The 14682-nt window shown below is 35.7% G+C and overlaps 1 protein-coding gene across 1 annotated transcript; it reads right to left on the bottom strand.

The window, feature by feature from the left end:
* Positions 1-3056: 3056 nt before the first annotated feature.
* Positions 3057-10970, bottom strand: Mrps30 (mitochondrial ribosomal protein S30). The gene is made up of 5 exons (XM_010629905.3): positions 10353-10970; positions 8996-9141; positions 7966-8071; positions 6654-6830; positions 3057-4506 (listed from the first exon to the last, which is right to left on the bottom strand). The coding sequence occupies exons 1-5, from the start codon at positions 10927-10929 to the stop codon at positions 4217-4219; spliced, it is 1296 nt and encodes a 431-aa protein (XP_010628207.1). The 5' UTR covers positions 10930-10970; the 3' UTR covers positions 3057-4216.
* Positions 10971-14682: the final 3712 nt, after the last annotated feature.

Raw genomic sequence — 14682 nt, 5'->3', positions numbered from 1 at the left:
GAGTTTCGATTGTATGTGAAAAAATTAATATTTTATTTCCTTGAACATGGTAAACATATTTAAAGTCTATTGTACAGTCCCAATACTTGGTGGCCTCTTAATGTTATTTCTCCTGGCTTTCACTCCCTTTTCTCTTCCTGAACCTGAATATTATATGGAGATACTGTACTTGAATTTTGTTGAAATGGTTTAAGGCCTAAGAAATTATTTTTAATTCCTCAAGGTTTCCCTCTTTTACATTCCTAAATGTTACTAAAATTATAAGATGACCGTAGAGTACTTTCAGATTTTCAGAATTTTATGACCTATATAGAAAATTTAATTTAATGTTACATTCTATGTGAATGGTTTATTTGTTTCACCCTTAGGCTTAGAATGCTGTCCTTCATGATCTCAAACTGAAAAATCTTACCAGAACCATGACCTTGGAAAATCTATACTTTAACCTTTCCTTCTAGCCTCCCAAGGCTACTTAAATACTGTTTATCCCTCCTTCAGAGAAAAAGCAGACCTAGTATTATGTTCATTGGATTTTTCACTTCATCCACAAATCAGCCTGGCAATTATTTCTAACCAGTTTAGCTTTCAAATGCCGTCAATATTATATGTAGTCCAGTGTTTTAACAAGAAGACTGTATAAATAATAATCACTTGTTTTTGAAAACAGGAGTGGAAAGTTTTCTTTCTTTCTAGCTGATTTATGTATGGACCACCATTTGACAGGTCTTCTAGTATAAGGGTTCAACCCTATATAAGCATTCTAACCCTTCTTCCACAAGTGGAGAGGGCAGTGCTGTAGTTGACCTAATTTAAGCTACTAAGGGAAACTAAATACTTAGTACAGTGTCCAAAGACCCTCTGGTCACCAACTAGGTTCTACTAAAAAAAATGGACAAAGTTTTACTCAATTTCATGATACTGCCTCAAAAAGCAAATCTTGATTCGCTTTTATCAGAGGAAAAGAAATTCATATATTTTTGCCAGATAACTTTATAAACCATTCTTTACCCCAAAGGCTAGAGCTTTCATTTCACTTAAAAATCTAAAGTGAACAAATTCACCTGCATTTCTGATTAGTATGCCTATTGCCAGAAAGTAGAGACTCTAAATAAGTAGTGGTGAACCTAAGTCACGTGTGCAGCAGGCTATTTGTATCACTGGAAGCTCTAAAACGTTTGCCATGACTGCTCTAAAGCCTAAACGTAGTTGTCAAGGTTGAGTTTGGCTATCAATGATACAAGTTCTTAAGATTTATATGGGCCTCAGGTGTCATAAATAAAACATTCCACAGAAATTAAGGAAGTAGGCCCAATAATGTTGGCAAAGTAGAAAAATGAGGTGTGGTGAGAATTGTGACAAACCTGTGATCCCAGTTAAAGGGATCCAAAGCAGCTGATATGCAATGATATAAACTGAAATTATCATGTTTTTCAAGAGGTTAAAATACCATGAATTTGCGGGCGGGAGGGTTAAGTATTCAGACATAGTACTAACCCAGTAAAAGATCTCATGAAAAATCTCAGTACTTCATCTCTAGTATGTTCTCAGTTTCCAGGAACCAACTACTAAAGATGTCAAAATATATGTGGTTTAATCCAAAAATAGTCAGTTTCATTTTAAAAAATTTTTTACAGTAAAACACATTGTCATTTGCCCCCCTCAAAGACATCCCCTCGCTTTGAACATATTTATCCCATCTTTGTTGCCACTTCCTAAAGCAGTTCTGTAAGTCTTCTTTCATAAGTCTTTAATTGCACTGCCATGGCTGCCTCAAATGTTAATGTTCTGAATCCGTTTAAAATGTGTTTTTCATTGTCATTTTGACTTCCGGAAGCACCAGAAGTTACATGGTGCCAGTTACAGTGAATAAGATAGATGAGAAGTTTTTAAAAACCGGTCTTCCTGTCAGGTAACTCTAGATAGCAGCATTCACTGTTTTTTATCACATTTCATAAGGACAGTGAATAAAGAGGACTTCCACAATTGCTTCAGTAAACAGCAAGAGCAATGGATGCTATAGTTGTGAAGGAAGGGCGAATATTTGAGAGATTACTTGAAATGTCTTTTACTATAATAATATTTACAATTTAAAAATTCACTATATATTCTGGTCACACCCTATTTAATAAAATTTGTGAAATTTCTTGAACAAGTATTATGTTTTCTCAAATAAAATACAATTTCATAGTTATTTGATGGAGTCAAACGACATAAGTTGATGGCTCCGTATTAGTTTATTCAAAAAAGATTTTTAAAATTATAAAATAGTATTTTCTATGAAATTTGAAAAACTAAGCGGAAACTGCCCATAATTTTAATCATTTAGACTTGTTTAGTTAAAGTTAATTATAGTTCAGATATGAAGCAAAAACATGAAATCCAACTTTAATACTGAATGTGCTTTTACATTTAAATACATACTTGAGATTTGACCATGTCATCCAGGAGAGTGTAAATGAAGAAAAATGGAACCTAGACTAGAAGCCAAGGGTACACTAGTATTTGAAGAAAGGTTAGCAGAAGAATAGCAAAGGAAAATATGAAAAACCAATCAAATGAGATAGGAAGAAAATCCAGAGTATTTCACTGAAGGCAATGCAAGATTTCAATGCTTCAAGAATGGAGTAGTCAACCATATAAACGGTTGAAGATGTACTGAGTAAAGATGGAAACTGTCCAATAGATTGTACTACATGGAAGTTAATCGCTATCTATGCTGATAAACAATGTAAAAGAATTTCATATCAGAATGTACATAAATACCTCATGAGAACTTGCTGAAAAACTGTTCAACTTAATGAGCTGAATTGACCTTTTACAAAGCAACACACATTATCTACTTTTAAGAGCTACTTAGGACTATTACTGGAAAGAAATTTATGAATATGTGGAGATACATAAATTCTGAACTTTAATGAGATAAAAATATGAATAAAGAACTCAAACTAGAAAGATTATTTTAGTTAACTCACATCCATTCAACAAACATACATCATGTGCTTACTTCTATGATTCTAGGCACTTGCAATGGATTAGCAAAACACATAAAGGTCAGTGCTGTCTTATTTATTTTCAGTGAGAATATCACCTGTGCTTTACCATTAAACATGATAGGGTTATGACTAATGTAATTCTCTTTAAATTACCTTATGAATAGAATCTCTATTTTTCTTTATAAATCAAAATTGAGAAATTTATCAAACCCCTTGTTTTACTGTATATGCAAAATATTGTTCATGCTTTGAAGGGGTTTGAATGGGGGTCAAGACATTTACCATTCATTAACAACAAAAAAAAATAAAAAACCAAAATATATACATATTATCAAATACTTGAATTACTGCCTATGTGTTTAAAATCACACACAATAAGAAGGCACAATCAGTCTTCCTAGTTAGAAATTTGCAAAAAAAATTTTTTTAATCAATATGCTTTAATTAAATCATTCAGTGATTGAGCAGAACAAGATGCCTAATCATGGACTAATGTGTGGAGGGAGACCCTGGCCGGAGGAGTGACTGAAATGATTGTTGAAATGAAGGGATCCCCTGTGGCGATGGCTCAGGCTTCCTGGAATGCATGGCTAAAGATCAGAGCAGACCTGAAAGGGCAATAGTTGAACTCAATTCTCTCCACAGTTCTGATCACAAACCAAACTGGATAAGAACTGAATCACATTTGTCCATAAGGTCAACAATGAACCTAATTGTTAAATTTAATCTGGTTCTCTTCCAACTCAGTTTCCAGAACCAAGTTTGTGAACCAAGATACCATTGCGATTGCTCCAGACACTGTTCTCTCCCTCACGGCTTGTTTAAACGGAAATGAGTCACTGCAGATCATCCTGCCCTTTCCCTGTTCCCTAAGTTCTTGTACAGATGTCTTTCTTTTGGGCTTTATCTTTGCTTCTTGGTTCTATCAATAAAAAGCTGCCAGAAACTTCACATCAGGACTGTTTTTTTCCTGAGACTCTCTCAGGTGAGGGGTTACAGCTAAAAGGCAGTCTGGGCTCAGAGGTAAAACTGCACATGGACTCTGAGTAATCTCTCATCCTTTGGGCTGCCACAGTTGAGCATGACAGGTTAACCTAAGAAACACTTCTCAAAGATCAATGCATCCAATATCTCACAGTTACACACAGCATTTTTAAAGTTCTTTTTATTGTTCCTTTTGTGAAATTTAAGTATTCTCAAAGTCCCGAATCAAATGTTTCCAGTTAGTTTTCCAACGGCTGTGTTTTGTCTTCCTTTGGTTTATTCAGTAGAAAGTGAACTATCTGAAGCAGAACATCATCATTAAAACCTTTCACATTATTATCCTCAATTGTCTCATAAAGAGGTTTACTTTGCGTTCCCCAACATATATTTTTGCGAGGGTTATTCTGATCAGCTTGTACAGTCAGTGCCAAAGTATTTAACTGATAGCAGAAAAAGGAAAAATATTTTCCATCTGTGATCACACCTTGGGAAACAAAGGGTCGAGTAACATCTGCTTCACTCCAGAATCCTGTAGAAGAAAGTTATGCTGAAATTTACACACAGAATGTATTTTACCAAAACAAAACATTAGAAGGTAGCAAGTACCAAACTCCTGAAGATCTCAGTTTCCCTATCTTCTCCATCCTAACCCTGCACTGCATTTCTACAATAGTAATTACAACCTACTTTAGAGTATCCCTAAATTCACAATGCATATTTTTCAACAACTTTAGCCTTCAACAGTTTTAACCTTAACTTACTTCACCTAAGCAGCACAGTAAATTCTGCTTAGGAAGAATCCTTTTACATCTAGTACTAACTTCACTACAACGCATGGACTTCAGGTATGTTCAAATTTCCCCATACTAGAAGCTACAACCCAATAACTATTATGGCCATTTATTCCACCAAATTCACAAGGAAAAAAAAACTCACTTCAAAGTAAGTCTTTCCATGGATTTTGACATATTCTTAAATAAATTCAATGTCTTTTTTTGTTTGTTTCTTTTGAAACAGGGAGTGCCTATCAGGTTGGTCTTGAACTCATTACGTAACCCAGGCTGGCTATGAACTCAACATGATTCTCCTGCCTTAGCCTCTCTAGTGCTGGGATTATAGGTGTGTGACACTTACACTTCTCAAATTTTCTGAGTATATTTTCTTCCAGGATGCCTGGCTTTCAATACTTTTAAAGCCCACCACCAAAGCCAAAGGGCAATTTCTTTTCTTTTTGAGACAGGGTCTCACTATGTAGCTGAGACTGACCTGGAACTCACTATGTAGTCCAGGCTGGTCTTGAACTCATAGCAATCCTCCTGCCTCAGCCTCCTGAGTGCTGGGATTACAGGCGTGCGTCACCACGCCCGGCTCCAAATGGCAAGTTTATTTCACACATATTTCATATCATCCTTAAATGGACAGCCAATGAATAATACTGTTAAAATATGGAACTAATTCCATTGAAAAACAAAGTACTTTATATTCATGAATAAACAGTGTCACTCCATATAACATCAACAGTTACCTCTTACATTTTCTGATTCTGTCTGCCCTTACCTTACACCTCATTTTCATTTCTATTACAGAAATATAAGTCAATAATGTGAGCATATTAAAATACATATACATGTAAAAAAGTGAGCTTATTAATAATTAAAGCTGTATTCAAATTTCTTTGATAATTATATAAGATTAATTCATAGTATATGCAAATTTTACAATAAAATCTAAACAACTCAGTAGATTCTAAAAGTCCTACTTGAAGGCAAAGGCTGTAGGTCAGTGGTAGAAGGTCTGCATAGTAGGCAAAAGACCTGGGTTCAACTTCACTACAGCAAAATAGATAAATATAAATTCTACACAATATAGCCTCTGGCATCCTCCACCTAATTTTCCATCATTCTCTCCTTCTTTCTTTATCAGTGTTTATATTCCTTAAATAGTTCAAGCCCCTTCCCAATATTTTTTATTGCCATTCCTTTTATCTTGAATTGTTTTCCTCCAGACTATGCACATAGGTAGCTCCTCACCATTCAGGTCTCTGCTCAGAAGTCATTTTTTAAAGAACCCTCCTTAATGACTCTATTTTAATAGATTTTGCCTCTTATCTCACTTATATCCACCATAACCCAATAAATCATTATACCCCTTACATTATTTTCTCCCTATGTTTGCCATTAGCTGAAAACAAGAAATTCTTTTACTTTTTCCCTATAACAAAAGCTCCTGGGAGGGTAGTATCTGTCTTGGCATATAAATAGCATTCAATATTTACTGAATGAACAATCTTATAATCTAAATCCTAGATATGGTATAGACATGATTTGATTTATATTTAATTGACAAATTATTTTCTTTTCTATACTCAAAGTTGTTATATGAAGAGTTGATCTAGCAATAGTTCCTGAAATGTTTGTGTATCCCACTGGGGGGAAAAATACATTCTCACAGGAGATAGTTAAAGTAAAAGATCAAATTAACTACCTAAGTACCACTTTTAAATTTCAATGTACAATATTAAATTATGGATCTTAAAACTTTATTTTGTGTCAAGATAAAATTTTTCAAGATGTTAAGATGTAGCTTACATTTTTAAACCAAAGAGAATAATCTGAATAATTCTTAAAATGTCAAAGATACCATCAAAGAACAATAAAGCTACACAATTAGTTTTACCTTGATACATAGCTTGTGCTCCAGTCCAGGCAAAAAGGCTTGTAATAGCATTAGCTCTAAAAACTGCTTCTATCTGGTCAGCACAGTTTTGCTTCAAAAGCCTTTCCCTTTTCAATTTGTCAGGTAACAGATGAAACTGAGTGTGACCATAACAGCATGGATCTGCTGTTTTTGAACCTGAAGAGCAAAATAAAAATGTTTCAGATAAAATGATTATGCAGAGTATCTGAAAGCACGTGCTTTAGTACTCGTATTATGGACATTTTTCTCCTCTATCATGTGCCCAGTACTCAAAATACAGAGTGGGAATACTAGTGTTCTTCTTTCTTTTACTGATCATAATGAAGCAAAACTTTACATGAAAGCACATTTTCTCAATCTGCTAGTCATCATAAAGCCCTATGATGCAAGTCAAAAGAATATATGTAAGTGTTCCTTCAATGAAGAATTTTGATATTTTCCCTGTCATATTCACCAGAAAATATAAATACTTGGACTTCAAAATTTTTATTATTTAGTGTAATGATTATGTATCATATTCCTAATTTTTTAAAAAATTATTTTTATACTATATTTTTAAGTTACAAAAAAGGACTAGTATTTGGTGAAATGCTGGCACTAATACTACTGGTAGTCTTTTTAAAAGGTTTTCATAGGTCATTCCCTAAAAATACAGTGATCAAGAAGGAGATGATAAAATATGTCTGGAGGAATAGGGTAAAGCTTTCATAAAAATCTGCCTCAAGGGGCCTGGGATTTAGCTTAGTGGTTCCTCTGCCTGCCTTGCAAGCACAAGGTCCCAATTTCAATCTCTGGTACAAAAAAAAAAAAAAAAAAAAAACTGCCTCAAATCAGGCAGAAATTAAGAAAAGGGGGGAGGATAACAATTATCAAAGAATAAGTTACATGAAGAAAGACATGAGGTCTTATTAATTTTTGAATTCTTGATGGTTTTCACCATGTGTAGCCCAGACAGGATTGTTCTATAAAAATGTCAATCATGGCCCCAAATCCAGTTCTAAACATTTTTAGTTTTGAAAAATGACAAATTACTCTTTTTATATAGTAATCAAAAAAGCCTAGAAAATATAACTCTTTTCTAAAGTTAAATATTACTAATGTAGTAAGAGTAAGTATAATTTCAAGTCATAAGTTAAAAGAACTTATCACACATGTTACAATAATTTGAGATTATAAATTAATGAACTATCTGAATTTCTGTTATCAAGAATTAATTTGTCACTACAGTTAATGCTCCAAATGTGCACTGCACATTTTGATCATGTGTGGTACAATATGTCAAAAAACTTACCAATAAATATGTTGTTTTCATATTGCCGTTTGAACAATGGAAGCTTGTCTGGTTTACATTTCATAACAGGGATTTCTATAGGTACAGAGTAATCCAATGGTGCAAACTTAAAGGAAAAGAAAACGTATACTGAATTATAGGAACATTAGTGTCCATTTTGCTTACATTCTTATTTTTTAAATGGGGTATTTTTTACAAAATAATTTAAAATATAGGTCGAGTATTCCTTAATTAAAATGCTAAGGAACAGAACTGTTTCTGATTTTAGTTTTCCTAATTTTGGAATACCTGCACAGTTTTTTTGTTGTTGTTGTTGTTGTTTTTAACAAGTGAAGTATTTCTAAACCAAAAGTTTGAACTAGCCTTTAGTTTGGATTTTGGAGCATTTCCAATTTCAGAGTTTTGGTCTACAGAAGCTTAACCTATACTACCACTTAGTGATGAGTACACACTAGCAAGTTACTTTGTTTTTACAAAGAGAGTGTTACTGGAACACAGCCATACATATTCCCTTAAATATTATGTATGGCAGCTTATATTCTCTAAGGCCAGTAGCTGAATAGTTACAACAGAGACAAGATCTGTAAAGCCTAAAATATTTACTATCTAGATCTTTACAGAAAGACTGCCAACCCCTGATGTAGAAACATGGACAATACACAAAGTATATTTCTTTTGCCTTTAAAAGAACTGTAAATATGTCAAGTGACTGCACTTGTAACTGTAAAGACCATCTGATTTATGACTAACTAGCTTAAGGAAACTAAAAGAAACAAAAAGATCTATACGGTCTTGAAAACTGATGTCTTAATCTCACTAACATGGTTATTTGACCTGTACAGAATATATTATACCAGATTAAAAAGCTGAATAATATTTTCAGATGGGATGTCTTTAAAACAAATAGGAAACCCATGAAATCCACCCAAATATTTTATGTTACAAGCCTAATTACCTGGTCTAAGACATTTCCCACACTGTTCCTTACATCAAATGTCACTATATATGTGTATATGCAATAAACCCTTACCTCTGTGAGTTGCTTGGATATTCGAATCTGGTTGTTTGGTTTATCATTTATTTGGTATCGCAAAGCATCAATTCGGCCTTTTCTATGACCACTAGGAATAATTTCTTCACCACGTAACCAGTAAAAATGAACTGGGCGCTTACAATCTTTCAAAAGATTCAAAATTCTTCATTTGATCATTTAGATAAATATAATTATTATAACAGTAAAAGCAATAGACAAAGACGATTGTAACTAATTTAAAAATAGATCTTTACTCTTTCATATAAGATAGTCATAATTCCATGTCAGTTTAACTTTGAATCGCATTTAACACTCAAAACATTTATAGTCTACTTGTGCCATCATTACACTAACCTATATAATCAAAGTTTTTCGTTAAGAATAGACATAAAGACAATAAACTAACAGGAATGCCATTCAACAGAAATAAAAAATAGTTTAACAGAATCCAGAGTGGTCTTATGAAATACTATTTCAATATTTGCAATAACTCTACAAGGTATGTGCTGTTGAAATAATCTACATTTTATCTGGGTCTTCAAATAGTATGTTTTGTAGGCCATCAATCACAAATAGTCAACGTTCACTATCCTTCCCTCAATACTTCCTCCCCAACTGAGGAAGGCAAGGCACATACTGAAAGCTAGTCAGTTCACTAAGTATTAAGACATCTAATGGGTGGTAAACATAAATGAATGTATGTGAAACACTAATATTTAAAATTATTTATTTAGGAATCATTTGTCATGTTTTCACTGAACATTTATATGGGGATTGTAGTTCACAAAGTCCAAATCCAAACCTACCAAGCGCTGGTCTTAAAACTAAATGTAGTTAACGTTTGTGCTCTTCCATTGTGCTCCCTACTGTAAGTAGTTATAGTATTTAGATGGCACACTGAAAATCTGGAACAGGGCCTGACATGATAATAAAGAATAAACGTTAGGTATTTTAGTTAATACCTAACTTAATCTTCACAATTCTATGCCGTGGTACTATTACCATAATTCTCATCTTAAAAATGAGAGAAAAAAAATTGAAAGAGTTTAGTGAAATTACATGTAGCCAAACAGTTTTTGGTGGAAATGCCAAAAGGAAACACAGTTCTGCCCTACACTTTTAAGGGCCTCTTCTCTTAACCACTACTCTTGCATTTGGCTTCACGTTCTTAAAGCAGGAGTCCTGCAGAGCTTCAGCTCTAGACTAGATTTGAACAGTCACCAGAACCTAGTCTCCACAGTTCCAACTCAGCGAGGCTAGGAAACCTGCCCTCCCAGCCAGAGAAAAAGGACTGAGCAGTGAAGAGCCCAGTGTTATCCCATCTCCTGCACTGAGTGGGGATCCCGAAGCTCACCGACAGCAGCTGAAGCCAGGACGGGGTTCAGCGGGCTGAGATAGCCCATGAGGGCCGCCACCAGCTGGTCCAGGAAGGGCGAGGCGACGGTCTCCAGCTCCTCGTAGAGGGGAGGGCGCCGTTTGCGCCGCAGGTAGAAACTCTCCTGCAGGAGGCTGTCACAGGCGATGTCGCGCAGGGCCGCTAAGTCCAGCGAGGGCCCGGGCTCCGCTGGGGCAGCCGGAAGGCCCGACAGGAACACCGTCTTGGTAAAGCCCTGGTACCAGCGGTCGGCGTTCAGGGCAAAAGTCTGCGGGTAAACCACGTACTTCATAAACTGCATCTTGGTGAGGATGCGCAACTTCTCGTCCACCGACTGGGCCGCGTGCACCGTAGCCTGCCAGCGCTCCACCCGCCGCAGCCTTGCTGCTTTGCTTTTGGCTGTCAAGGAAGCCACAATTGGCGGGTACCGTGCAACAGGGAAGGCCCCGACATCTGTGCTGGTTGACTCCGTAGCCGTGGAGGCGGCCTCAGCAGCAGTATGCAACGACAGTCCCCGTCCGGGACACACAAGCTTCCAAACCCTGGCGGCTGCCATTTTCGCCTGCGGTTCCGGAAACAGAGGTCAATTTCAGAAATTGTCCCTGCGCGCTTGCCGTAGGACCCAATCGGAAAGCGGAATTTGAAGCCAGGCTCCTCCTTGGAGCTGGATTATTATCTGTGCTGCCGAAACCAGCGTGGAGTTGGATGATTAGAGGGCTTGGAATACCTTGCGTCATTCATTTTGTAGCCAATGAAGCCGCTTCTCAAAAGTTTTGTCACGGTTTAAAGAGTTTCTAAATGAAAGGACCTGCGTCCGTCAGGGTTTTCCGCAGGTCCGTCTGGAGCAGCGAAACCTTTAAAAAGGGGATGCTGCCACCTGAGTTGCTTATATGATTGGACAATCTTCTTGTAGTAACTACTGTGCTTAGGAATGTTCTGCACGGAAACTTCAATCAAGCTTTACTAAATTTTCTATTTTCATTTGTGAATTTCATGCTTTTTCTTTTCTAATTTAGTTTTAGGAGTAGAAATTTTCTTTTGTAAATCAGAAAAGACGATGTTTTTATATACACACGCTATTTTTTAAATTACTCAAGCATCACATGTATATGATCACTACTAAACTGGGAAAATAAGTTTATACTTATTAATATGATAAAATAATTTAAATAGAGGACAATATGTATATGCATAGGGTTGGATGTATCTGAAGTAAAAAAAATCAAAAGTCTATTGAGGGTTGCTTTTAAATTTGGCTTTTCATTAAAGCTCATTCTTTCAGTGTGAATTGATTGCTAATAATTGTAAACTTGAAGAAGAGTTTGCTTTATTTTTTAAATTTTATCAACCAATCAATAGTTGTTTATATTTAGTAAATATATCCAAATGACCAAAATTGCTCAAAACCTAAGCTTATTTTAGGAAATCTAATTAATTGATTCATTCTCCTACTGTATTTAGAAACAAATGTTGATTTTGACTTACTGAAGTAATCCTTGAAGGCACTGAAAACCAAACATTTTGTTACTAAAAGGAAGATATACCTTTAAATTAGAAAGGATGATACAAATTGTAAAGATGTAGGGCTATTAAACTGATGTTTAAAATACTTCAGTTGTATTAATAACATGTGAGAAGGCATTAGCAGAATCTAAAATATCTTTTAAGATGAATATAAGATGAATATAAAAAGATATGGAAGAGTTGAGATCTTTAAACCCTTGATCAGTATTTAAAAGAGTAAAAGAGATAGTGTCTCTGAATTGAATGACATTTTTATAGAAAAAAATGCATTGAGAGAATGTATGACAAATTCTAGCTCAATATTTTTAATTTACATATTTCAATATAGATTTTAGGATTAGAATTCAGAATTCATCATACTGTTTAACACTAATGGACGTAATTCTGTCAGAATGTGCCTTTATGCTATTTTATGAATGAATCAATAATTAAAATTGATCAAATGTGTACTGATTATCAACATTATGAACCAAGGAGGTGACTGTGGGAAGGGGAAGGGTATATTTAATGAAGGACGGAGCAGGCAGGGCCAAGAAGATAAAAGAAGGTCAGTGCTCAAAAGAGAATACTGATGAGAAAGGACCAAGTCAAAATTGTTGAAAGGAGCTTTCTGTCTAGTATGAACTAAAGCTTTTATAGTACAAATTAGGAAATAAGAAAAAGCCAAAGTTAAACAGCATGGTAGAGGCAGTACTGTGGCTGAAACCTAGGTTTATTGCCTCTCAGCCAATTATTTTATTTAGTGAATAATTTTTTGAGTGCTGGTCCTTCAGGATACTTGGGGAACCAAAAGACAAAGCCTATCCTCTTAACAAACAGACAGACGGTAAAACGTAATCATATATATTATATGATTTGTTAAAAGGGAATAAATGCCAAGGGAAAGAAATAGAGGATGGGAAGTAAAGATCCGTCAATAGTGGAGGTGAGGATGTTGTTTGCAGTTTCATGTGTGTGGCCAACATAACGCTCATTGCAAAGGTACCATTGGAACAAAGAAAATGAGAAGTTAACCCTGCCAATATGGGGAGTGGACAGAGTCTTTTCACAGAGACCTTACAGCAGGAGTGTGGCTGGTGGGTTCAGCAATCAGGCAGAAAATGATGGATGGGGAAAATACTAGAAATTGAAATTAGAAAAGAGAGAGTCCCAAGCTGAAAGCACCTAGAAGCAGTTAGGATTGTCAGGCCTTGGGTATTTACTCAGAGTGGGCAGCCTTGGGAGGGTTCTACTCAGACATTCCATAATGTAACAGATTTTCAAAACTATTTTCCTGTATATTAATTTGGATAAAATACCATAATAAAATAATAAAAACACCATAGATTAGGTACTTTAAACAACAGAGTTTTTCTCTTAACTGAAGAAACTAAAAGTGCAAGAGGAGAGTGACAGCATAGTTGGATCAGGTGAGGTCTGTCTTCCTCGCTTACAGATGGCCGTCCCCAGAACCTCACAGAGTGGAGAGGAAGCATGTGCCTTGGCTTCTTTATTGTAAGAATATTAATTCTGTCAGATCAAGTCTCTTCTCTATAGACTTCATTTAATCTTTATTATTTCTGTAAAAGCCCTACTATGGGTTAGATCTACTGTGTCCCCCAAAAGTCTCATTGCTTACAAGGGGTACTGGTCAGAAGAAATGGTTTACTGGGGGCACAACCTGGAAGGGAAGGAACATTCTTGTACCCAGTCCCTCTTCTCCCCTCTCTCCCTGCTTCCTGGCTGCCGTGGGTTGAGCAGCTTTTCTTCCTCAGGCCCTTCCAGCCTTGGAGCCATCCGTGGACTGAAACCCCTGGAAACTGTGGGCCTTATCCCAGAATACAATCACATTGGAAGTTAGGGCTTCAAAATGAATTTTAGAGGCAACCTTGTTCCACTGCACGAGTCTCTCGTAGTCTGGCCAATGAGGAAATGAGATTGTGGAAGGTCAGATTTAGAAATAGGAATATCAATTAATTTAACAGCACAATGTTACAGCAAATTTCTGATAGAAATTTGAGTTGATAAATCTACAGAAAAGAAACAAAATTAACAGATTTCAGAGCAAAATTTTATCTTGGCGTGCTGCCAAATATTTTAAGAATATTGAAGAATGATTTTCTAACTGATATTTTGCATCATGGTCACAAACCACCACTGAGCTATCGTAATGTTAATAGTTAAGATTGAACCAATAATGAACCTTCTTAAGTCCCCCCTATGAACATATGAAATACAAGTATGTATTTGTTGTCCTTGGTGATGGTGGTGATTCAGTGGTACATACATAAAAAGAGGTAAAACTCTTATTCATTCATTCTTGCATTCATTCATTTCACTTTTTTTGAGAAAGGGTCTCATGTAGTGCAGTTGGCCTTGAACTCACTATATAGCCCAGGCTAGCACCAAACTCACTGTAATCATCCTGCCTCAGCCTCCCAAGGGCTGGGATTACAGGTGTGTGCCACCATGCCCAGAAGAAAGTCTTTAAAAATGTGTTGGCCATATTCAGGTTGATTTTATTTATTCTTGTTTCTCTCCCCCACTCCACTCCCTTTACCTCTCTCTCTTTTGGTACCAAGGATTGAATTTGGTTTTTCTCTTTTTTTTAACACTACAAGCAATACTGTAAAAATTTCTCTATGAACTGATGCTTTCATTCTGTGTACTAGACTCTCAGGAGTAGAGTTCCTATCTTATGTGATATATGTTATAGGCCCTTTTCATTTTCAGACACATGAATTGTCATGTTTCTCTCACAATGCATGAAATGCACATTTTTAACATTCTAAACAATACTGTTTTA

Source organism: Fukomys damarensis, unplaced genomic scaffold (assembly GCF_012274545.1).
Source record: "Fukomys damarensis isolate Sample0158 unplaced genomic scaffold, DMR_v1.0_HiC HiC_scaffold_1, whole genome shotgun sequence".
Taxonomy (NCBI): domain Eukaryota; kingdom Metazoa; phylum Chordata; class Mammalia; order Rodentia; family Bathyergidae; genus Fukomys; species Fukomys damarensis.
Note: the sequence above shows the minus strand (reverse complement) of the source record. Positions and strands in the feature narration are given on the sequence as shown.